The sequence below is a fragment of the Corticium candelabrum genome, chromosome 15, assembly GCF_963422355.1.
Source record: "Corticium candelabrum chromosome 15, ooCorCand1.1, whole genome shotgun sequence".
Lineage (NCBI taxonomy): Eukaryota > Metazoa > Porifera > Homoscleromorpha > Homosclerophorida > Plakinidae > Corticium > Corticium candelabrum.
The window spans coordinates 3,687,936-3,711,819 of NC_085099.1; the positions used below are offsets into that span (position 1 = coordinate 3,687,936).

Consider the following 23,884-nt stretch of genomic DNA (forward strand, 5'->3'; position numbering starts at 1 on the left):
CGCCTTTTCGTCTCCTAATATGGACGGTGTTGTGTCTGTCTGATACTCGCCCAGTAGTGCAACCGTCGAGGTTTTCCGTTCGTTCCGAGTGCTACATTACTTTAAAATCGTCCGACTGTCGTATCGAGCGCGCAAACGGGTCTTCCCGTTTCGACATGGGAAACTGAACTGCGCGCGAGTTCTCGCTGCCCGTTCAGAGAAACCGCAACAGAACGGTGATGACCTTTCAACTCGTCGGCCGCAATCGAGTAAACGACGCCTTGTTCGCCTAAGCTAATCCACACGTTCGTTCGTCATGCCGGTCGAACGCAACGAAGGTAAGCAAGCAGAGGTAACAGGATGTAGGTAGTTGCAAGTTGTATGACAATGTAGCAAGATGTATGTAGCAAGTTGTACATGTAGCAAGCTGTATAGGTAACATACGTGCGTGTAGCAATTGTGACATTGTAGCAACATGTATGTAGCAAGTTGCCTGTAGCGAGACGTAGGACATTGTAGCAATATGGCCTCCCGGGAGATAACGTCACGAACAAGGGCGCACGTTCTTGCCCCGTGCTCGTCGACCGTGTGCGCAAATCGGGTCGAAATAGACGGGGGACCGCTCGACGTGCGTATCTTTCCGAGGTCGGAATGAATGAATGGGGTCGCGTGTCGGAGCCGACAGACGTGATTACTTTGTGTGCCGATGCTAATCCAGCTTCCACGGCTTCATGCGAAATTCGTTTCCTGGACGTCCGAGTTCGACGAATTTCGTCGAAAACGTGGGCCGAATGACCGAAATTCGATACATTTAGAACTATGAGTGAATTTTAGGTACCCGTATGAGGTACCCGTATAACGCCCCCTTAACGTATTCTAGACGAGAATATGCGAGAATTACGATATAGCAACGGCTGGAAACGATTTCTTCGTTCGACGAGACTTCCTGTAATGGCACCGCACGAGGTGTGCGCACTTACCTATCTCCAGAGGTAACGCCCACCTTCGTCTGGCCGGAAGTGACACTACCGATAGGCGCGCTTCGCGTTCCTCTCTGTCACGTGACCGCGTAAAACGGAAATGCGCAATCACGATACGATACACTCGAATAGTTTTCTGTTGATATAACTCGTTAGTCGCCACTCGCTCATTTGGCTGCGCGCTCTCGTGGTGGGAGCGTGCTATGAAGCAGACTATGAATGGAGAGGGTGCTGGTGCAGTTGTGGTTGTCATGCCGGGTAGTGATGTGTCCGCCCACATTCTATGCCGTGCTGAAGAGGCAGAGTTCTTGCGCGATCGGTGTGACACTCATCCCGTCAATCAGCGTATGTAGCGTCGTCTGTGTTAACCATTCGGGTGTAATAGCGTCTCTGACAATGTCGCTGCTCTGACGTCTTTACACGTGCCTCGAATGGCAGCTGGGAAATAGGAGTGTTGACTGTTGTTTTGGTATCGAGCGTAGATGACGTGCCTAGGATAGCTGTGGTTATAGAAAGGGTATTTGATGGATGACTGAGAGTGGCTTGACATCCAGGGATTGTGTCTGTTGGGAGTCATCTGGCGCATGTTGTGCAATGGCGGCATTGGAGTCATCTGCACATGTGTAGTGCAGCTACATGTGTGTACAGACCAGATTGTAAGTGAGAAGCTGTGAGGGACTAACCCAATAAACAGCTGGGCTTGTCCGCCATGACCATCTTTGGCTCTTTCTTTGCTAGACATGCTGACATTATGTGCTCATACTCTAACACTCTTGTTTATCAGTGTCTTATGGTTTGGTTTTGTGTTGATAGGGATGCCATACAGGAACAGTGGCACATTGAAGAAGAAGTAAGTGTTGAGTTCCGTGTTCTCATTATTTCTCACTCTGTCTTAATGTTTTCCTTTTAGTCTGTACTATTTCCTCTCTGTTTGCATGTCGTTATGTCTGTCTAAATTTGTCCTATTTTAGGCATTAGTGTAATGTCTATTGCTCTTGTAGGTTGAAGCGATTGACAGGGAAACTACCGTCACCTACTGTGACAAGGAAACATGGAGATGCCACCACAGAAACAGATGGCGGTGGTGCTGGTCAAGGTCATGTGGACAAACAAGTTACAATTAGAAAGCATAGTAAAGAGCAACTGGAGGCAGAAGGCAAGACGGTGGGTGTTCACCTTCAGTACATGCAAGGTATGAATGAACTAGGGGTCAACGAGTCAGTAAGTCTGATTTTAGATTTTTGTTTCAGTTTTTTTCAAAGACCTCGGCAATGATTCTAAAGATTATAGTAAAGTCCCTGATCTGACGGACACGATTTTGGTGTCTGTGAGAAACTTTCTGGATGTGATCAACACTCTACTGAGGGGCATCAACTCTGAAGAGCTTCAAAGGTGGATAAAAATTGTCAAATTGAATTGTTTTTGGATCTTAAATTATTATGAACTTTAGCGACAGACAAATGGCCTTTAGCAGTCGTAATGATTTACTACAGCAGTTGGCTGGATTGGTCAGATGGGCTGATTCTCTATACTTGAGTGAGTTTCGTCGAAGTTTTGATGCTGATCCATTTGTAACTCACATCGAACCACTTGTTGATACTGTGAAGGTTAATAACTTGTGAAGATGGTTAGGTATACATACGTCAATGTATTTTGTTTAGAATTTGGTGACGAGTGTTTCAAGGTTGTGTTCTGCTCAAGAAGAAGCAGATCCAAACAAGTATGCCATCACTGTCTTACGTATTTATGTGTGTGTTATTTCTTGTATTATACACGTAGGTCTATCACTCGAATGCGACATCGATCTCTTCCTAGTGCAAAACTGGAAATGTTTCTTTCTTCTACAACACAATCATTACCGAGGAGGACTGCCATCTCTCGCTCCACAGAAAACATTTTAGAACTGGAGTCGCCCAAACCGAAGAGAAATGCAATGACATCCAGTGAGAGTGAAGGTCAGATTAGTCGCCTCAGAAGGAATCCCGACCAGTCACTCACCACTAGTTCTATTCAATCAAACTTTAATCTTTCGCCGAGAATGTCGAGAAAGGACAGAAGTCCTCTGGCTCACAGCTATCAGAGTGGAAGCATGGGATCAAGTGCAGACCAGCTGTCTGATGTCTCGGTAGACAGTCTTAATGAACCTACTGATACCTCAAGGTAAGTGCTTAGGCAGACATGCCTTTTGTTGTGGGCAGTTTTTTCTAATGTGCTTTGCCACTTAGTGGGAGCTCACCCAATCCACCGAAGATTGACAATGAGGTTTAACAGTTGTTATTATGTTATCTCTGTTAGTGGTTTTGTATGAAAGCAATTCATTTATGTGTCCAGGAGGAGGAGAAACCACCTCCATTACCAATTAAGAAACGAAACAGCATACCAACAGATGGAGACATTTCTGTTGTGGATAGACCGGGTTTCCTCCCTTTGTATATGGACGATCGCGCGAGAATGCAAATGGGATTGACTGGGCATGATTCGGTGAGTGGATGGCATGTGAAGTATGATCGTTTGTATGACTTCAGTTGGTCTAGGGTGCTGACATGGAGTCACGTGCTCCTCTCCAAGCGAAATATTCCGGCAACGTTGGCATGCAATTGATTAATCCCGCGTTTCGGAAAAGTGCAGAACGTGGAGTGACTAAACGCGGTCCGATGAAGGCGACCGTCGATGTACTTGGCGGTATGAATGGTGTGCAGACGGCACTACACGCTTGTCTACCAGATAACCACACTGCAATGAGACGGCAGCAGGTTACCGGTCACCAACCTGTTTTACTGAGCAATGCAGTGCCAGATGGTTGCTCTCAGCCGCCTGCTAAGCCTTCGAGGCAAAGAAATTCGACGTCGTCCAAGCCGACTCCGGTCAACCTCTCACTGAATATATCATCTGTGTCGGACACTTCAACTCTAGATGACAGTTCAAGTATCGTAAGTCTTGGTTCTGACTCAACGTTGAATGACAATAACACTCCGCAGCGACGCACGAGTCTCCCTGGAAGTCCAATCGTTAGTTATGCTCGTTCCCCGAGCATGGATTTGACCGAGACAATGTCTCCTCCTGCTAAACCGCCTCGACCATCGACCGGGGCTCTTGTTCGTCCCGCCAAACCACCACGCCCTCCAACACCAGTTAAACTACCAGATCAGCTTTTTCTTGTTGACGGAACGAAGCCGCCTCCTCTTCCATTGAAGAAGAAACAACAAGGTAAATGATTTGTTACTTTTGCATTCATTGTGTATCATGTTTTTCTTGTTTAGTACCGAAATACTTTGAGATATTTAATCAGCAGCAGAATGAGCACGCAGAGGACGAATACGATCCATTACAGTTCTACCAGTCATATCAGTTAGAGTGGCCTCAACCAAGTATGGTCGACTGGAACACGCTAAATCTCAGTCCTGGATTGAAATTAAACTTTGACGCTGAAAACACGGACAAGGCTCCACCTCTGCCAGTGAAGAAGAAAACCTTGGTGTGTTATGTTGTTGTGATGGATGATGTTTGTTGATTGTAACTACTAAGTTTGTCTTTGTGTTGCCGTAGAGTTCTCGTGGTCGGACTCTGTCTGTTCCTTGCGACGTACGCCATCATGTACTCTCTAATGAATCATGCAGTCACAAATTTGTATTGATGTTTTTAGACTGAAAATGCCACGTTGAACGATTCTAGTAAATGTAGTAGTGAACCGAATGTGCTTGACAGTGTAACGTAAGTAGGACATTCTGTTACTTGTATGACCCGCTATTGCATCTGTTTTTGTCTGATTCTATGACCAGTTCTGTACAGACGAGTGATTCTGAGGATGCAGCCACCGAGTACGAATTGTCTAGAACGGTGATGGTGACACCTCTCGATAAGTTAGAGAAAGAGTTGCTGTTTAACGAGGTAAATCAAAGTGTCTTGTTTGATTGTGGGTAGGTTGTATTTGTTGTGTTTAGGGGCACGAGTCTGGTACGAGGGTGTTGCGAGGCGGCAGTGTAGATGCTCTCATTGCTTGTGCATGTGCAGCAAAGGAAACCGGGCCAGGTATGATGTGAATAGGTGGTGTAGGTTTTTATTAGTCAGTTGGTGTTGTGTTTGTTATGGAGATCCGTCAAAAGTGCAGGCACAGCCACGGGTGCACATAATGACTGTACAGAGATTGACTGTAAACTATTTACATAAATGTGACAAAGTGAAAGTTCTAGAAAGGAGGGAGGGTCACTGGCAGCTAAGTATAGACACAACTAACAAATGCGTACAGTACATCTGTCTAAATATTTTGTGGCTACAGTGCCACAACAGTTGGCCTATTGTCATTCTTTATATATTTTTATTTTTGTTACAAAGTGTGAGATAACGACTGAGAGATGCTTGAAGGCTCGTGGTTGTTGTATCAATGTTTGTTATACTGTATGCTGGTTAATAGCAATTTATTGTGACTAAAAAGTGTAATTTGTTACTGATACGTGGCTGTTGTATTTCATTGTTGGTAGAGCTGTCCAGAAATGGTTGTACTGAAACTGATGACCTGGTGCTTTCTTTGTCTGTCGTTTTTGTTGGTTTTGTGACATCTTGTAGATTCTTGGCGGTCTGGTGGCTTTTCTTGTTACTAATAATTGAAATGTTAAAACCATGGAGAAAGATTTCAAGCGCTCTTTTTTTCTTTGTGTGTGTGTGTTTGTCTGTTTGTTTTTCTACCTGTTTGTCTATCTGTTTGTTTGTCTGTCTGTTTGTCTGTCTGTTTGGATGTCTGTTAGTTTTGTCTGTCTGTTGGGGTGTCTGTTTGTCTATCTGTTTGTCTGTCTTTGTATCTCTTTGTGTGTCTCTGTTTGTCATACTAACATAAAGAAACTGAGTAACAACTTTGACAGGATCATTTAATCTAACTAGGTTGACTGTCTTCACACATTTGAAATTGTAACTTTAGATTTAAGAGACCATTACCTTCTTTCGTTCCACTGAAAGTGCATTTTCTTTACAGAGGGCCCATACTTTGAAGCATTTCTTATGACCTACCGAACGTTCGTAACATCTGAGACGGTCCTTGAAAAACTGCTGGAGAGGTATTCATTCACTAAATCTAAACAACGAGTCGATGTCAATACATCATTTCGATCTTTGCGTGTAGCCATGACTTCTACTTGACAAAGAGTGACCAAGTTGGTTCAACGAATACTCTCAGCTTATTGATGAGAGTCGTTGATTACTTGAGGTAGGTGACATACTGCAGTGGTGCCAATGGGCTTTCATAGGTAACAATAAATTCCGTATGCAGCAGCAGCGAACTAAATCAAGAGATGACCGATCGCCTAATAGATGTCGTGTATCGACTGTTGTGCTCCGATGAGCTCAAACTGGCAGTCGTGCTTCGTCTGAAACTTATGCAGAAAGTGAGGCTTACCTTGTAGTCGGCTGTAGATGTGCTCGTTTCGATGTGTGTGTCTTGTTCTTGCCGTAGTGGAAATCGCTGCACGAGCTGAAGGATCCGCCTGCGAACTACCTGATGACAAAACCGGATCCCACGTCAAGGTAATTTGTTTGGTAGTGATCAAAGTCAGAAGTGGTCAAGTGTACAACAAATCGGTTGTCAGGCAACTGAAATAACAAACTAGACTTGCCCAGGGACAACCCTGGGGGGGTAACCCAATGACTAACCCAACTGAAACCGTGCACGTAACGTGGTCCACCTGTTTAGTGGTCCACCTGTTCATCTGCAGCGCTTGAAGCCAACCCTTCCAGTTTCCATGTTAGCCATTTTGTCTCCATAGTAGCAAATGCCACATACCTCCAAACGTCAATTACCCATTGCAGAAAATACTTTGAAATTGGAAAAGAATGTGATTTATCATACGATGATTACTCAGCTTCAAGTGATGTCACTGAAGTAGTTAGTAGACCAAGAGCACCACAAGAAAGGCAGCGAATGCCTCTGGAGTCTCAAATAAGACCAAGATTTCAGGAACACACAGCAAAGCCTATTTTATTTAGTTTATGGGCAACCATAGTAATGACCGGGCAACTATAACGTATGGTTGCCTGGGAATACGTCGTACATTGTGCTTATAAAGTTTGAATCATATGTTTATGTTAGAGCAAGGAAGATAACCGAATTCAAGAGCCGCCAGTTGGCTGAGCAGATGACGTTACTCGATATGAAGTTCTTTCAAAACATCGAGGTAGTGCTTCTCGAGTGTTTGTGTGTTGCGTTTGTGGCTGTATTTGTGTTGTCGGTGTTTGTAGGCCCATGAGATGTTGTTATGGGCGGAGGAGCAGAACGAAGAGAGAAACCCTTCGTTGACTGCATTTACCGGTCACTTCAATAACGTCAGTGGCTGGTGTCGCACGCGGTTGATTGAGAGCAAGGACTCGAAGGAACGAGAAAAGGTTGCTCTCAAGCTGCTGAAAGTGATGAGAGTGAGTGTTGCTTGTGTGGTTGATGTTTACGTCCGACGGTTGTGACGTGTGTGCTTCGTTTGTGTGTAGCACTTGAAACTGATGAACAACTTTAATTCGTATTTGGCAATTCTGTCTGCGATGGATTCGGCCGCAATCAGCCGATTGGACTGGTCGGATGAAGTTGTCAAGGTAGGAAATATTTATCGTATTTCTTGTAATACAAGCTTGCCACTTCTATTGTTTGGAATGGCCCATAGATTGGGCTTGTATTAGAAGGTGGGAAATTAGTGGAGGTGGGCTTCTATTTTTCAAAACCTTGTACAGTCAAATCTCGCTAATGCGAACAGTCCCGTGGCAAGCCCCGTTTGGATTAGTGAAGTTGTTTGGATTACCAAGAATGTGTATGGAGGCTCAGACCTTTTCTCGGACACCAGACCACTGGCACGTTAACGTATCTCTACACATATGTCATGTTTGTGGGAAAGGACAGCCCTGCAACGACTACATGTACTTCTAAATAATGTGGCAGTCAAGATTGAAAATAGTCAGATGCAGAAACCGCAACCCGGATAAAGGCTGCCCAATAGGATTTGGGTATGCCAAAAGTAAATCAGATTAGCGAGGATTCGGATTAGCGAGGTTCGACTGTATAACTATAAACGCAATGACTTGAAAGCACTAAGGGTACATACACTCAAACTCCCCTTATCCGGGCACGTCCGTCTACCGGGCACCCCCGTATTGCACAATTGCATCACGTGTATTGCGCGTGGTCCACGTGCACGAGGTTGAGGCAAAGGTCGTGTAATCAAAAGTCCAGTACTAGTCCAGTTTCTTGTCGACAGATAGCCGTACTTAGGTGCTAGTTTCTTATTTACAGCTTGTAAGACTTACCTGAAGATGTCTGAGACTAGACCAACGCAGACGCCTGCCCCGCAGAAGCGAAATGTGGGGGTGTTCCCAGATGTGGCCGTTTCTGAGTTATGGGCAGTGTCCGGTCCCAAGCTGCCCGGATAAGGGGAGTTTGAGTGTACTAGCAAATGTTGAAAGTCTCCGTGCTTCCACTGCTTCTGCTGCTTTGACTGGTGTGTGCATGCACAATGTGTGTGTTTATTGGAAGGATGTGGTTGTATTAGGAGAAATATGGTTTATATGTGGTGCTTGTTTGTGATTAGGCATTTGTTACTCGCTCGTGCACGGTGCATGTGGGCCATCTGCTCAGGCGAGTGTGGCCACAGCTGGTTTAGTGCAGCCGGACCTCCTCCCGCTGTCATACTTCCAGCCAGGAAATATGATTGCTTGAGAGTCAGACCAGTGAAATAGACCATAAACAGATTAGCTTGAACACTGCGTTGTTCGTTGTGCGATTGGCTTTTGTCTCCATATCTGGTGTGTGTGTGTGTGTGTGTGTGTGTGTGTGTGTGTGTGTGTGTGTGTGTGTGTGTGTGTGTGTGTGTGTGTGTGTGTGTGTGTGTGTGTGTGTGTGTGTGTGTGTGTGTGTGTGTGTGTGTGTTAGATCAGTTGGTTAGAGAGTCATCTTGTGGTGTGTTTCATCCGAGACCTTGAAGGGCTGCAAGTTCAAGTCACAGTGATGGCGAACTATGTCATAATTTTCTTAATCAAGAAACTAACACACATTTGCTTCTCTCGACTCAGGAGTATAAATGAGTACCTGGTCATTGACTGGGGTCCTAAGTGGCCATCGGCTGTGACGTGACATCAGCCACTGGGGTCCTGGTGAGACTTTGGGTGCTCACACCACAGTTGGCTTCACAAGTCGGTGCTCCTGCGAGTGCCTGACCGGGCTCCAGGAGTTTGCTAGCGCAGGCCCAGAGTTCCCTGAGTAGCGCACAGGGTTCAGCTTAACAGCTGAGGGGCGTGACCTTTGAAAGGCAGCTTCTGACATTTAGGATTTAGGTGTGTGTGTGTGTGTGTGTGTGTGTGTGTGTGTGTGTGTGTGTGTGTGTGTTTGTGGTCGAGCTTGGTCTGCAATGTTTCTGTATGTGCTGTCTTTTTGACGATTGCTTGGCTGTTTGAAGGGTCTTGAAGAGCCTCACGCACTGATTGACAACACTTCGTCATTCAAAGCATACCGAACGGCTCTAAGGGAAGCAAAGTCTCCATGTATACCGTACATGTATGAAACTAATGATCTGATTGTTGGTGTTTATATAATTAGTTTGATCTCTTTCTTGTAGAGGCATGTTTCTACAGGACCTTACGTTTTTGCATCTTGGTAGTCCAAGCTTTTTAGACAAAAATGAGAAGAAATTTGTCAATTTTACCAAACGGTGGAAACAGTTCAACGTACTGAAGAAAATTCGACAGTGTCAGCAAGTGTAAGTTGGTTGTGTATCTGTCTTGTCAGAGCTTTTGTTTTTTTATAAGTGGCTACACATCTCAGATTCTGTCTGTCTGTCTGTCTGTGTCTGATTTTATTGAACACATAATCTACTCACATCTGATAGTCTTTACTGTAAATGTTCTCATCTACTTCTCCAGCTCCAGGTAAGACTCGAGTTAGCTTATGAAGAATGACTTTAGCATTGCACCGCTGTAATATTAAGGAGAATTTCCACAATCAGAAATCTCTGAAATCTTTTTCATTCTTTGAGCCTTCTACTGTAAGTCTCGTGGTGGTTGGCTAATTTGTTAGATACTGAGTAACTCAGTAGCTGCTGACCCCCCTTTCCCTCGGTTTCACAGTTTTCTGTCTGTCTGTGATATTCAGATATTTTTATTTATTTGTAGCGTATGGGCTTTTGGACTCAATGGTTTTAGGTCTATTACCAATAGCCTGGAATAGTCACGATAAATGTAACTGAATACCAAATTGTTCGACTGAGTCTTCCATTTACATTACTCTTCCTGATTTTACTGAGGACATTTAGCATGCATCTTTGTAATGCTACAGGTAGACAGCAGTTTGTCTGTCTGTCTGTCTGTCAAATAACATTTGTTGTCTGTCTGCCTGTTGGTTAAATAACATTTGTCGTCTGCCTGTCTGTCTGTCTGCCTGTCTGTTAAATAACATTTGTTGTGTGTCTGTCTGTCTGTCTGCCTGCCTGCCTGCCTGTCTGTTAAATAACATTTGTCGTGTGTCTGTCTGCCTGTCTGCTAAATAACATTTGTTGTCTGCCTGTCTGTTAAATAGCATTTGTTGTGAGTCTGTCTGTCTGCCTGTCTATTAAATAACATTTGTCGTGTGTCTGTCTGTCTGTCTGTCTGTCTGCCTGCCTGCCTGCCTGTCTGTTGAATAACATTTGTCATGTGTCTGTCTGCCTGTCTGTTAAATAACATTTGTCGTCTGCCTGTCTGTTAAATAGCATTTGTCGTGTGTCTGTCTGTCTGTCTATCTGTCATATGTACCGTACTTCCACACTGTCTATCTCTAATGCCGTCTTGTCTCTACCTCGCTAGAGAGTATCAGTTCGAACGCGACGAAACTGTGGTTCAAGTTTTCAATAAATTCGAGAATTACCTCGGAGACGAAGCAAGTCACTCCAACACACCATGCAACAACGTTATTCACTAACCGATTTCCTTCTTTCTTTGCAGCAAATCTATCAGCGGTCGTTGCTCTTCAAACCGAGACAATTTTAAAGTCTACCATCCGGATGTTGTAGCCAATAGAGTGGGAGGAGAGGGAAATTATCGAACTTGTATTTTGTGCAAAGGAATATACGGTAGATGCAACAGACCAATGGAAAGGCATAATGCGCATGTACGCTGTACAACCGATGGGCTGTAAGTATGGGGATGTAGCCGCGAGTCTGTAGTGTCTAGAGAATTTGTAGTGTGCGAATTCGCCGTCGGACGGACGGTTTCGATGAGTTGGCCATTATTAGTTTTATTGAACTTACGGCCTGAAAGTATTTTAAGTAATATAGAATGAAACGTGTCATTCGTTGCTTATCTAGATAATTGCGCATGCGCTACAACGTCTGTACATGGACAGTTACGAGTATAAGTGTACGCACACCGAGTTGTCGAATGGATGGACGGATTGGTGGTGCGGATGAGTGTGATTTCGGCTGGCTAGCACATGCGCTAAAACTCGACTGGCCGGGGCCCCCCTGAGGACTCGGCTGTAGTGGAACCTCCGTTCCAGTTCGCTATGCTTACGTAGTGACTCCACACTCCGCAGCGTCAGCTGTAGTGCTTCTCTGTGAGGAGGCTCTCTAGGCCGCTCTGGCGTCAGCTGTAGACCTACTCGTTTTACGTACACGGGTACTTGAAGAAGCGCCTGCGTCTAGACGTCACTACATACGCACAATGAACATCTAAGTAGAATGGAAGTCGCACTACAGCAACAACAGCTGCACAGCTACACAACCAAGAATCAACAGCCATAGAGCAGCAACACAACTTTAATACAATAGTACATGCAGTCTAGGGGTTCATTTCTTTTACCTAATAATCCAGCTAATCCAGATGAGATGGATTAGTTAGTCCGTCTAATCTGCTGGATTAGCTGGATGAGTTGGATTAGCTAATCCATCTAATCTGGATTAGCTGGATTAGGTAAAGAAATGCACCCTAGGAATTACGAAATTCTTGTATTCCGTTGAAGAGATATCAAGACAATCTGTAGCCACAGCAGTTTGTAGTCATTTTGCTGCCTCTGTGCATGTCCTCTTCACGAGCTGATGCAGCTGGAAAAGCAGTTGACTGGTTGAAGAAACCCTCACGCTCATAAAAGAGTTGTTTTCTGTTGACTGAGCCTACAGAAGGACGAGTTGGTTGATTGATCCGAATTTTATCGCCCAGAAACTAGTGTAGCCATTACCCTCTAAACCTAGACCTCGTTTAAGTTAATTAATACAAAACCAACTTTCCTCGGGCGTATTATGTAATGCAAGTAAGTTTGTACTCTAATTAGCTAACTGTACAAAACTTGCATATTAGAACACGTGTGCTTTGAGAAAATAGAAATATGTAAGCAACAAGTTCGAAGTATTACACTAGTGGCCATCAAATTCAAAATGCCTAATGTCTAAAGTCTAGTCTAGTTTTTAAAATTCACGCCCACCAGTCAAAATTGGTGCACACGCTCCTGTCAAACAACTTATTTTACGTTTGTCGTCCATTGTGTTACGTGATCACCATTTCATGTACGCATACGACTCTGGAATGGTACATCGGATTCCTGCTGTTGTACGTTTTGTCCAGTCTGGTGCCTCGGATTCCTGTTGCCGGGCGTATCAGGTGTTGGGTGTAAACTGCACCGGCGTTGAGTCAATGAGTGAGTCTCAGTCAAGTGCCATAGCTATTGCATCATGAGTGATGACAGAAGACGCAGTTCATGTTCTGCTGAATGTTCCCGAGATGTCTCTGCTCTGTCGAATTCCAGAGCGTCTACTCATCTGGACTTGGTGTTCACACCCGAACGCGACACTCCGTTCAGTCCGATGGCGAATTCGAGACCGCCGAGTAGAATGAGCTTTGTCGCTCAGCGGGAAGTCGCTAATCGCGCTGGCGAGATTCCCGAGCAACGACGGAGACGGAGAACGACGACTGATGTGGACTTCGGAGGCATCTTGACTCTGCCTCGAATCTCTCCCACTCGTTCGATTTCTCCGACTCGAAACAACAATCCCCAGCCCGTTGGTTTGGTGTTGCAAAGCCCATATAATAGAACAGGAGAGGTATGAATGCACTCTGAAAGGGTTCAGTCTAGTGAGATGTGCGGTACCGAGCCAATTAACTAGCGCATGCGCACTACGGGGTGACTATCAAGAGAGTCTTGGCACGGATGACTACTACACCCTAGACATTGCAGCCGTGAATAAATTTACAGATAACCATGCTCGGTTTGAACAGGTGTTCGAGATTTGGAATCCCGAGTTGAATCCGGTAGAAAGAAAGATACCACAGCTATTAACACACGTCCGTACGTATTACAAATTAAGTGTGATCTTACTAAACTGCACGCCATCTAGAACACGTAGTATACCTGTGGTCTCTGTGTGCATTGTGTTTATTGTAGGTGAAGTAAATTTTTCGTGTGGAGGCGAAAACCCTTACACATCCGGACGAGGTGAGCTAGCAGCAGCAATTTATGTGCAAGGGAGTCTTGATTACAACGTAAGTTGTTCACCTGACAGATACGACAACAATATTTGAGTGCAATCTACGAACTACAAATTCTTCATCCTACCAAGACCCTAGCACGCGCTCCTGTTTGAAAGATTCTCTCCCAACGACGCGCTTTGGAAGCAGTCCTAGTGCGGCTGCCGTCGGAATAGGTATGAAATCATCAGTGTCTACGGCCTCGATCCGTTTAGAACTTTCCACGCTAAATTGGGAAATATTGTCATTGACAGTTCCGCAAGTCTTACCACCACTGAGAAAGATCACCACCAAAAGTCAGCAAAAATCGAGATCCTATAGGTCATAAGCACGAGTTTCTGTTGACCGTGCAAGACAACTCCCATATTACGCTGGTCAGAATACATAAAACGATATATATTATAATATATGAATTTATGTTTGATACAATAGATAACTTAGTTAGGGAACGAACTAAATAAAATATGTGTACCCAACAAAGAAGTACACGACAACTGTCTGTGTAAAACAGGCGTTATGACGTCCATACACGTACTAACACTAACGTAATAAATGTAGCAGTTTTTAACAAGCTGGCTTAGGCATCTTTGAATACCGTACGTTGTTCCTCTTCTTGCTGAAATCCCAACTAGAGCGTTGTCGTCGCCACCGAGTTAGGCCAATGGCTGTAAGAGATAACTGGAGACCAAGCTTGATACGTATAAACCATGGCGCTCGACCATGATGGCATCGACACTTGACTAGACGACGGAAAAACGCGAGCGCAGTTCAACTCTCTTGAAGACAACGGTTGCTGCATCGGTGCAGTGCCCAACCTAGTCGCAAAGCACCGAGTTGTGGTAGTTGAATGTTGAAGCGGTGAGGTTGCTAGTAGAGGAGTTGGCATCACGATTTTATGGGCCGAGCTGCAGCTAGCGATTGTCGCTAATTTGCCGCGATGCACTAAACCAGGAGCGCGAAATACAGATGGAGGTAACGGCCCACCGAGCAAGCCCGTCTTGTGCTGCAACTCTCTTCTTCTGTCACGGTAGTAGTTGTTTCTTCTAATCTTCGCACGCCGATTTTGGAACCAAACCTGAGAGAACAGAAACTACCACCCAATAATTCGAAACGTTTAGCCGCTTGACTCAACCTGAATCCTTCTGGGAGAGATATTTAGTCGAGACCCGAGTGCCTCACGCATTGCACGCGTCGGATAGGTCGACTCTTCGAACAAACTCTCGAGCTCCAACAGCTGCTCGTTACTCAGCATTGCTCTCGCTTTCGGTAGCCGTTTGCCTAGAGAGCAAAGACGTGCAGCAACATACTTGAGGAGAACGGAGCGGTACCGTGCTTACTAAACTCATTGCTAACACCGTCGCTGCAATTCTTGTTCGCTTGTATCATTTCACTCAGATTGCCGGCCGCTCAAGACCAGGTCCAGCACTAAATGACACACTCGTCGCGTGCTAAGCTGATTATGTAGCATGAATCAAAGGACGGCAGTTCCTGCGTGAGAACCTCTTCCGTTTCGTCATCCCGGTACCGAGATCCGTGGAAGGAATGAACTTTAGGTCAGCATCGACCGCATTTCCGACCAACAGATGAGAGAGAGGCGAGAACTATCCGGTTGTAAAGCGATAACCAAACACAGAAATGACGTCGATTGGCTGGCGTAGTGTTCGAATAATGTTAAGCTACACCTCTATCTAGTGTTTGCTGACAGTCAATATCCCGAATACGAATGATTACAAATTTAGTCTAGTCAACACTAGGATGCCTGTCAAATGCGGAGGTGATATCACGTCTTCCTAGTACAACTATAGTACGTTATTTTGTACTTGGGTAGACAATACCGCATACAGTAACCACATACTGTCATGGAGTATATTACAATAGTATTATACGTTCTGTTCGAGGTGCACCAAGACTCCCACGCAACTTTTCCCTACGCAATGGCGTTCGTCCGTCTGTCTGATAGGAGTAAGTAAAGACGTAGGAGTAAGTAATGACGTATAGTGCCCGTAACTAATGCTCCTGGCACGACCAGCTCATGCGGAAACAGATTTGCTTGCATGATAAAGGGAGTAATCTCTCTATTATAAACAATTTGCAAATTTCCCTAATATCACAATTACGTGTACTCACAACAATGCCCGCAACCGACCGGGCACCAGGAGGATTTACTCAACCATTCTCGAATATGACTCAAGTGTCCACCGTGACCGCATCCCTGACACCAGACATATAAACCTTTCACCGTTTCGTGACTAAACAAAATCAAATGAGATTACCAGTGGGCGTGCTGACGGAGTCTTACCAGATGGAACAAGAATTAGTAAGCTGCTGGCAACGGTCACAAAACCAGCCTGACTTGAGGAGTGGCTTCCTACAGGTATTGCAGTTGGTTGCAATGAAAGTCGAAGTCTGTCAAAAAAATTGATTAGGAAGGTATGTGCCCGTGCGTACCAGCTGTTGGGAGTTATTAAATCAAACCAGATTTAGTCTGTTGACATTGTTAAGAGGACAAAGCTTGATGATTTCCGCTGCGATTGACCACAATTCAAATCTCTGCAACAGTTCTGTAAGGATACAGCGTTCAAAGAGAGTCAATATGAATCATTGGATTATGCTCACCGGAGTAGGAGAAGAACCACTGCTCCAGAGTCCCTTCACTGATTGCACCCGGTTCTAGTCTGTCTCCTAAAACGAGCGCCATTGACACAGCGTTTTGAACGTCTCCCTAAGAAAACAGGAAACTGAGAGTCAGTGGTGCATAGACTCTTGCACAAGTGCTGCATGTAGGTAGCGCACCTGATGAGCAAGATACTGTAACATATCAACAACAATCTGACTGTGATCCCACTTGGGGTAGTCCAACATCTAGGCAACCAATACAACGGAACTAACTCCATCTACCTACTTCTTGGAATCCAATGATTTCTTGCCTGCGGTGTTGTTCCTGTCTCCTTTTTTATGACAGTATTTTTACGCGTCAGTTGACGACTCACAACCTCCGAGTCCCTACCAACAACGTCAAAGCTAAATTGAACGGCCAGCTATGTCTTCTATAATTAGGAATGATAACAGTGCAGACCTGCTAGTGGGCGAATGACTTCCGGTAGAGGGCGGGCTATGGAGCGACGGAGATCTAAACAAAAACATCTTGAGCGACACTGGCAAATTCCTTCAGACGTCTGGCAACAACAACCGACCTGCTTTGCATTTCTTCTCTAGGTTGAAATGCTTCCTAAACAGTACGAATTGACAATCATGGAACTAGCTACGATCGCTGCTAGTCGGAGTCCTTGCTTACACTTGGTAGTTGCCAATCTTGGGCTGATTCTCTGGCTGTGCTGACAGAAAGTTCTGAGCTGATGTCTTCGTCTTCGGGGAGGACATTGAAATCGGCTGAAAAACATTTATAGGTACAATGTGTAATACAATGCTACTGACTATGTGCAGTTTCGTCAACCTCCACTGGCAATAGTGAGAAGTTGATGTTGCTTTTCTTCATCTCCAATGCCTGGAATGCTGTCATCACTTGACTCATCACTAACAGGATCATCTACAAGACGTTAACCCATTGACTCGAATATTCGGAGCATGCTATACTGTGAAACACCAATCCCATTGATTCACATCAGACAAGAATACTCCTCACCTTCCTCTTCAACACCATCGATAACAGAAGTGCTAGTTGTATCACCGAATGCTTGGCTAGCTCGTTTATGGACAGTAGAAGACCAGGTGATTGATGATAGTTTATCAACCACTAGCTTACTGTCCAGAGCACTGGCAGAGACACCCGTTCCATCAGACAGTTGGTGTTCAACTGGTTTTATCACCACGGTCGATCCACGAGCAGTCATAGCTTTCACTGAACTTTCAGACGAGTGCAAGAGCTTCAGCATAGACCATATGCTTGCGATGTTAACAAGTTGCACCTCCTTTGCAACCTGGAACAGTCGAATGACTTAGAGCAGTCGTTGAAGTCATAAACTATTTTATATCTTCTGATTTATTAGATGTCCATTAACCTCAGCATTGTGATCACAAAGTTCCTCAAACGAAGTGCCTTGTAGCCAGTACCTCCTGGCTAGATGAGCTATGCCTTCACCCTCAAACCTTGACTAGAAACACGGTAATTCATCAAAATCAAAAAAGATCAAACACTAGCACTTCTGATTACATCATAAGCACTTGACGATGAATGCTTGTTAAATTGGTACAAGGTGCTGTGAGCAGAAAGAAAGCTGTCCTTTGGCGACGTGAGTTCGGCCTGCTTTCGAAGCTTGAACATGCCAATTCGACTCAAATTGCTAGCCGGTGATTGACTACAAAAATCAAATGTTCAGGTACAATTAGCTACTGTGTTTAGTGGGTGGCAATAGTAAGCTATATTCTCGATACTTATACCCACTGACAATATGATCCAGAGTGGAATATAATGTCGGTCATTGACCGACCAACTGGTGCTCATGACCAACCACAACTTGCATTAATCAGACATACCTACATGATTGGTCAAGACAGCAACCCAAAAGTCTAGACAACTAACGGAAGCAGCAGGCAAATCTAATTAGAGTTGATGATCCCCAGATGCATGAGTGCATCAATGACAATACTGTAATACTGTAACAGTATATATTTTGATAGCAAATAACTACAGTAGTGAATACGATGCAACAAATAAAGAAACTGAACTAAATGTTCATATCAATAATTACAAGGATTGTGAAATCAAATAAGGAAGAATGCCCAAACTATATAATGTCAGGTCAACCTCTTTGCTAGAGCATGATGTGACATCGTCCAACCAAACATTTTGCCTTATATTCCACTCTGATTAGTTGTCTTACTCAATGTGCAACTACACTGCACTTACATGCACCTATCAACCATGCATAGCGCCAAGAAGCAAGCCCATACATACACTTGTTTTAGTCCATCATTGTTGTCACTGGCTGCATGACTGATCTCCCCATGTAAACTGACTGCTAATCCCACCGGAGGCTACAAGATCAATGCAACCGTTACGTGACAACACAACTGCTCATAGTACGTACACTCATACCACCAAATTAGCTGGTCTGTGTGCATCTCTGAAGACATGCTGTATTAGGGTCATATCTTTCGAGCATGACAACAACATGTCCGGCCCCTTATGCCAAATAAAATCTGTACATAAAATGACGGTAAGATGAGCAGTACAGCGGATGCATAGAAAGCAATTAGACTTGTTGTTACGTCCCGATGTTCGGTAAAACAAGCAAATGGAATGTATGGACGTTGGACGTCCCACACATTGATGTTGTTATCGACCAACAGAGCACAGCTACAATACAACAGCATAGTACGTGTGTTAGTCCTGCAACTGTATTAGTTGACAAAATATCTATTGACTACCTCGCGAGTTGAAACTTCATTGATGGTCGCCACTTTATTCGTGCTACGGATGCAATTGTCTGCACTGTATATATCTCTTTGACCAATGTTTGCTGTACGTCCCACACCTGTACTCATACTCGGTAGTAAAGTCTGTGCAAACTCCATATATATAGATTAGTGAGGAGAACTGACTTTGATTATTTTGTCACGTCCGGCTGTTGCAAGCCAGTGTCTCTCTTCTGGGTTCCAATCACAACAAAATGTAGGACCGTTGTGAACGGTCAGCTGTCGCTCGTATGTATTTAAATTTCGTAGATCCCAAAGCTAAACAAACACGCTAGACTCACTGCACTGTACACACACACACACACACACACACACACACACACACACACACACACACACACACACACACACACACACACACCAAAACAACATCCCATACAAATCTGAGATCTAATTACTCACATAATTGTAATGCACTTGGACCTTCCTAACTCGGGCAGATGGGACCAACTGCTTCCCAGAAATGTATGGCGGAAGATAGAGAAAGGTAATGCGTGTTATCCTTGGAATACCAGACTACTTTAATTAATGTAGGAATGGTACAAGTTCTACATACAGTATGTGTGTACAGTACACACTTGTACTAGTCTAGGTTTAGCTTACAGTGTCATAGATTTGGTTAAGGGGGCACACATTTGCCTAAGAGGACGTGGCTCTGCATGACAAAACTAAATGTATTATTAATTAATTATTTGTATATGCATGCTTCACAGCAAACAGGAAACCAATATTACCACTATAGTGTTAGCTCAGTTTGTGATGTCAGTTATCAGTTTCTATGTCTGTCATCTATAAATATTAGCAAGTCACTTAACAGGTGGAAAAGCAGTATATGAAGTTTACAATTTCACTTGTAAATTTACGATTTCACAGCATAGTACAATGTTTACTATCTTTACACAAACATAGTAAATGAAGACTAAAATTTCTCAAAATTAACAAAATGAAATGTTTGCATGTTGTGTACTATATCCTATTTTTGTTTGGGTCAATAATCATCTAACAACCTAGAAAACAGTTGCTAGCCTAGGAGGCCTATGCACCAATTTTGTTCTGATTTTTCTTCTTCTTCTTCTCCACGGATATCTCTTTTTGTACGTTATGTACGGCTGTGAAACTTTAGAAAGCGCTTTAGAATTACCCGAACTCTATTCTTTTGTTGATTATAGAAACCAAAAGGAATGTTAAAAATTTGTGTTTCTTTCAAGCAGATTTGATCCTTTTGACTGCCATCAACGCTGTTGCACAGTTCGGGCCAATCACAGAGCAGTATTTGCGATGCTTGTCCATGGCAACCAGAGACAATGGACGAAGTGCCTATCAACTATGCCCAAAGAGTATATGAAAGAGTCTACCACCAGAACTGTGTAATTCGATCATGTTTGCCATTGTCTGGTCTAGTCTGAATTTTTTGTTGTACACAAGAGCAAAATTGACAAATAATTACGTACACATAGCAATTTATATGGGAACCCATTATTTGCAACGCATATCCCATTGCTTTGACTCCAACTGCCATTGCATATTCAATTATACATGCACAGAAGAAAGAGCACTGCAAAGGCACTAAAAATTAGGATCTATATTCATGCAACGTGCGCTAGGATACCATGGTTCTGTATCTACCCCGTAGACCTAGAGATCACTTGAGCTTGAGTAAACTACCTCTGAATCATGTCATGTATAAACAGGTTTAATTAATTACAATGTACAAGTAATTTATTAGTATATTAAATGATTAATTGCTCTGTTTGTCGTTTACTTGTTCATCAGCGACATGACATCTTGTCTACATCATTCTGAATAGCCTCATCCCCAGACTCTCTCTCACTAGTCTTTTCTGGTGCCAGTATGACAATTCCAGGTGTAAGAGTCTGAGATCATCCCCGCCTACTTCCTGCCATATCTCCTTACTAACTGCTCACTAAGTGTCACCCCAAGGTCATCAACTATCACCCCAACGTCATCAAGTGTCCTGTAACTTCAAAATCAAATTAGCGTTAGAACTAATCCAATAAACCTACCAGAAGAGATGCTATGACCATTGTTTGGTGTTTGTGGCATATCCAGCACTAGACAACAGAAGCATGTTGAAAAGTAGTTGTGGATCAGCTCTCTTTTATGACAAATGTGTAATGAGGTAGGCTTAGATGTTTCTGGAAACTGATAGACAAGAGCTTTCAACACATGTTGATGAGATTACATGCACTCAGCCCAATATCCAGTAGAAACCCAATACAACCATTATGCGTGAAACCAAACAATTTACGTTTTAGCCACTTGAGATACTAATGCTACTGATACAATGATTACTTGTCATGCTGTCGTTAGAAATACTGTATACTGACAAGCAGATGAATCATCACTGTGCACACTGCTTTCAGTAATTGTGGTTTTGGTTCCCCTGACTACACAGGGTACGTGTACTCACAGGGTGAACAATGAGAACGTAGCCACACTGCACCCTAAAAGTTTGATAACAACTCTAGAATAGTCACTGATCAATGTGATCATGAAGCTCTGGTATATAAATATATATATATATATATATATATATATATATAGACTCTTTGTGCTTCGGTCCTTAGGGCGGATATGTGTTATCTGTGTTATCTGTATTATATACAAATATATGGGTGTCACTCAATATATATATATATATATATATATACATATATATATATATATATATTATTTTTTATACTCAACGTTATAATATAATTATAGTCCCACCACCTAAAGATGAGCACATAATACAACTCCAAACATACATGTATGAGTCTCATTTATCAGAAACAGAGCTAACAGCTAATAATGCTAAATCAATTTTGAATTATATTTCCACAAACAGACAGATACACGTTCATGTAAGTAAGTTGAAGCCTTGCTAATAGTAAGTCCACTGGTGATGGTATTTTAAAAACTTTTTCTCTGAAAAAATAAATAGATGTAGGGATTGTATAAAAAGTAACAGAAACAAGATCTATAGATAATATGAACCAAAGCCAGACATCATTAGTGAATCCTTCCAACCCCCAAATGTAAAATGCAGGGAATGTTGGCATTGGAAGGATTCACTAATGATGTCTGGCTTTGGTTCATATTATCTATAGATCTTGTTTCTGTTACTTTTTATACAATCCCTACATCTATTTATTTTTTCAGAGAAAAAGTTTTTAAAATTCTAGTTGGTAAGTTTTTAGGAGCGCAAAGCGCACAACATATGTACTTACAGTGTACACGTCTTCACTAGGGCCTGTAAGTCTTTTCTAGGCATGTCTAATATTTAGCGCGTTTTTATTAGCGTTAATCAGAGTAGACACAGAAACAGGCCGGCAACAAAGACATACAAAAAAACTCTCTGATCACAGAGATTGGCAGGACACACACAAATTATAGTCAAAACACATTAGCAACAGAATGCAATCACATGCTGCTAACAAGACAAATCAGTCTGACAGTAGAGACACATAGACTCGTTCCCGGTCCTTCATCCGTTCTCGGTTGCAATACCACATGTACAGACAGTACTCACACGTGCAAGGAACATGTGCATCCATCCACAAGTGTTGGTGCTGCTCTATGCACAGAGAAGTTGATGCCACCCGTACCAACATGTGTGAAAGCACACGTTTCTTGCACATGTGAGAACACGTGGTATTGCCAGGGTTGCCACTCCTACGTATTTCTACGTATCCTACGTAGCACTTCTCAGTCCCTATGCAATACGCAGGATGCCCTACGCACATTCACTAGTGTCAAAATGCCAATGGACTTGGAGATACTGCAACAAGTCTGCTAGAATCTGTAGTTACCGGCAATCTGTTGACTTGATATAAATATGGGTGGCTACAAAATTTTGTGTGTGGTAGATGCATAGACATTCTCCTGTATCACTGTGACTGGACGGACTCTTATAAACTGACACTATTCGATATATTTAGATGACACCTTGTTTAACATCATCATCATCATCATCATCATCATCATCATTGTTAGTTTGGTGGGTGTGGTCATCGTACCCCACGGCCTCTGTATTCTTTCTAGAAAAGTGTGGCAGTTCTGTATTGCAAACGAGCGTCAAAAGGAACCAAGAAAGAGTGTAACGCACACACACACACACACACACACACACACACACACACACACACACACACACACACACACACCACGCACACACACACACACACACACACACACACACACACACACACACACACACACACAAGACCTGCACGATTCCGTTCTCAAATGCTGCAGCGAGCGTATTGACTTGAAACGTATTGAACTGCAAGCAACACACGACTCTATAACTCACTACATCTCGACTCTACTCAGCAATACCTTGATGTCTCTCACGCTCTCTGAACTGCACGTCAAACTCTTAAACGCGCCACTCTGGTTTACACGAAAATCCTAACTTCCAAACAGTAACAATTTGTTTTGTTCGAGTATATGCAGTGCACACGTAGTAATGCATTCTTTCTTACAAACAACTTGATGCTGCCGTCTTGTGCGCCGCTGGCCAGTACATTGCTATCCGCCTGAAACTGCACTCTGTTGACAGTACGATTGTGGTCACTGTAGATAATAGCTACAAGCCAAACACCTCTCACATACATACATACATAAGGTATAGGTTATCATATGATTAGTGATAAGCTATTTATATTATGGTCATGTGACATATAGAATATATACCGCATTTCTTCAATTAAACGCTGCAGCACTTATTTTTAATTAAAATTTCAACAGCGGTGTTTATTTGAGGGTGGCATTTATTTGTATGTATAGAATAGACTAAAGCTCGGTTTCACAGTATTGGCATCAAGACACAGTCTTGACACAGGCGGCATCCTTTGATGTCGACACTGACACTGTCGCTGGAATAGGATTCATTCTATCCCAGCATCAGCGTCAGCGTCATACTGTGAACCGGGCTTAAGGAGTCGTATGATTATTCGTTCAAACTTTGAGCTACTAGATCTATTGGAATTCATTGAAGTACGGCTTTTATTCAAAGGTGGCGTTTATAT

General features: G+C 43.4%; 4 protein-coding genes across 6 annotated transcripts in view; 2 read left to right on the forward strand and 2 right to left on the reverse strand.

Moving 5' to 3' along the window:
* The first annotated feature begins 6 nt into the window (after positions 1 to 6).
* LOC134190584 (uncharacterized) lies at positions 7 to 11,244 on the forward strand. 2 transcript variants are annotated; one of them, XM_062659039.1, is made up of 26 exons: positions 7 to 317; positions 1,773 to 1,809; positions 1,961 to 2,151; positions 2,210 to 2,351; positions 2,410 to 2,566; positions 2,621 to 2,679; positions 2,739 to 3,119; positions 3,185 to 3,221; positions 3,291 to 3,440; positions 3,494 to 4,166; positions 4,220 to 4,434; positions 4,506 to 4,541; positions 4,603 to 4,670; positions 4,739 to 4,847; positions 4,901 to 4,988; positions 5,926 to 6,007; positions 6,073 to 6,156; positions 6,220 to 6,334; positions 6,403 to 6,473; positions 7,036 to 7,120; positions 7,185 to 7,358; positions 7,428 to 7,529; positions 9,380 to 9,477; positions 9,539 to 9,679; positions 10,761 to 10,833; positions 10,899 to 11,244. In XM_062659039.1, the coding sequence occupies exons 1-26, from the start codon at positions 296 to 298 to the stop codon at positions 10,941 to 10,943; spliced, it is 3,435 nt and encodes a 1,144-aa protein (XP_062515023.1). In that variant the 5' UTR covers positions 7 to 295; the 3' UTR covers positions 10,944 to 11,244. The 2 variants fall into 2 exon arrangements, with proteins under 2 accessions (XP_062515023.1, XP_062515022.1); XM_062659038.1 differs by lacking the exon at positions 7 to 317 and adding an exon at positions 1,148 to 1,304.
* Positions 11,245 to 12,619: 1,375 nt separating this feature from the next.
* Positions 12,620 to 13,802, forward strand: LOC134190963 (uncharacterized). Its single transcript, XM_062659518.1, has 5 exons — positions 12,620 to 12,988; positions 13,164 to 13,233; positions 13,330 to 13,380; positions 13,448 to 13,588; positions 13,667 to 13,802. Exons 1-5 carry the CDS (start codon positions 12,620 to 12,622, stop codon positions 13,738 to 13,740), a joined length of 705 nt encoding a protein of 234 aa, XP_062515502.1. The 3' UTR covers positions 13,741 to 13,802.
* LOC134190753 (short stature homeobox protein 2-like) lies at positions 13,788 to 14,878 on the reverse strand. The gene is made up of 3 exons (XM_062659262.1): positions 14,750 to 14,878; positions 14,545 to 14,690; positions 13,788 to 14,487 (listed from the first exon to the last, which is right to left on the reverse strand). Exons 1-3 carry the CDS (start codon positions 14,796 to 14,798, stop codon positions 14,041 to 14,043), a joined length of 642 nt encoding a protein of 213 aa, XP_062515246.1. The 5' UTR covers positions 14,799 to 14,878; the 3' UTR covers positions 13,788 to 14,040.
* Positions 14,879 to 15,521: 643 nt separating this feature from the next.
* LOC134190752 (GATOR2 complex protein WDR24-like) overlaps positions 15,522 to 23,884 on the reverse strand; it is a 10,668-nt gene continuing 2,305 nt past the window's right edge. The window contains exons 5-25 of one of the 2 annotated variants that reach the window (XM_062659261.1): positions 23,339 to 23,442; positions 23,193 to 23,264; positions 23,080 to 23,136; positions 18,975 to 19,106; positions 18,801 to 18,907; positions 18,632 to 18,729; positions 18,469 to 18,572; positions 18,328 to 18,407; positions 17,584 to 17,728; positions 17,432 to 17,524; positions 17,056 to 17,350; positions 16,867 to 16,959; positions 16,708 to 16,802; positions 16,607 to 16,641; positions 16,489 to 16,542; positions 16,340 to 16,415; positions 16,206 to 16,274; positions 16,029 to 16,134; positions 15,888 to 15,973; positions 15,712 to 15,818; positions 15,522 to 15,661 (exon numbers count right to left, since the gene is read on the reverse strand). In XM_062659261.1, coding sequence (XP_062515245.1) covers positions 15,526 to 15,661; positions 15,712 to 15,818; positions 15,888 to 15,973; positions 16,029 to 16,134; positions 16,206 to 16,274; positions 16,340 to 16,415; positions 16,489 to 16,542; positions 16,607 to 16,641; positions 16,708 to 16,802; positions 16,867 to 16,959; positions 17,056 to 17,350; positions 17,432 to 17,524; positions 17,584 to 17,728; positions 18,328 to 18,407; positions 18,469 to 18,572; positions 18,632 to 18,729; positions 18,801 to 18,907; positions 18,975 to 19,106; positions 23,080 to 23,136; positions 23,193 to 23,264; positions 23,339 to 23,442 — 2,144 coding nt within the window. In that variant the 3' untranslated portion in view covers positions 15,522 to 15,525. Of the gene's footprint in view, positions 15,662 to 15,711; positions 15,819 to 15,887; positions 15,974 to 16,028; positions 16,135 to 16,205; positions 16,275 to 16,339; positions 16,416 to 16,488; positions 16,543 to 16,606; positions 16,642 to 16,707; positions 16,803 to 16,866; positions 16,960 to 17,055; positions 17,351 to 17,431; positions 17,525 to 17,583; positions 17,729 to 18,327; positions 18,408 to 18,468; positions 18,573 to 18,631; positions 18,730 to 18,800; positions 18,908 to 18,974; positions 19,107 to 23,079; positions 23,137 to 23,192; positions 23,265 to 23,338; positions 23,458 to 23,884 lie in introns of both variants that reach the window. The other variant, XM_062659260.1, reaches the window with a different exon arrangement.

Coding starts and splice junctions, on each gene's coding strand:
- LOC134190963 (XM_062659518.1), top strand. CDS start 12,620: ATGAGTGATGACAGAAGACGCAGTTCATGTTCTGCTGAATGTTCCCGA. Junction 12,989..13,163: donor CATATAATAGAACAGGAGAG/GTATGAATGCAC, acceptor CGGTTTGAACAG/GTGTTCGAGATTTGGAATCC. Junction 13,589..13,666: donor TGCGGCTGCCGTCGGAATAG/GTATGAAATCAT, acceptor TGTCATTGACAG/TTCCGCAAGTCTTACCACCA.
- LOC134190753 (XM_062659262.1), bottom strand. CDS start 14,798: ATGATACAAGCGAACAAGAATTGCAGCGACGGTGTTAGCAATGAGTTT. Junction 14,691..14,749: donor CGGTGTTAGCAATGAGTTTA/GTAAGCACGGTA, acceptor TTTGCTCTCTAG/GCAAACGGCTACCGAAAGCG. Junction 14,488..14,544: donor TCTCTCCCAGAAGGATTCAG/GTTGAGTCAAGC, acceptor CTGTTCTCTCAG/GTTTGGTTCCAAAATCGGCG.
- LOC134190584 (XM_062659038.1), top strand. CDS start 1,163: ATGAAGCAGACTATGAATGGAGAGGGTGCTGGTGCAGTTGTGGTTGTC. Junction 2,680..2,738: donor GAAGAAGCAGATCCAAACAA/GTATGCCATCAC, acceptor TTATACACGTAG/GTCTATCACTCGAATGCGAC. Junction 9,680..10,760: donor ATTCGACAGTGTCAGCAAGT/GTAAGTTGGTTG, acceptor CTACCTCGCTAG/AGAGTATCAGTTCGAACGCG.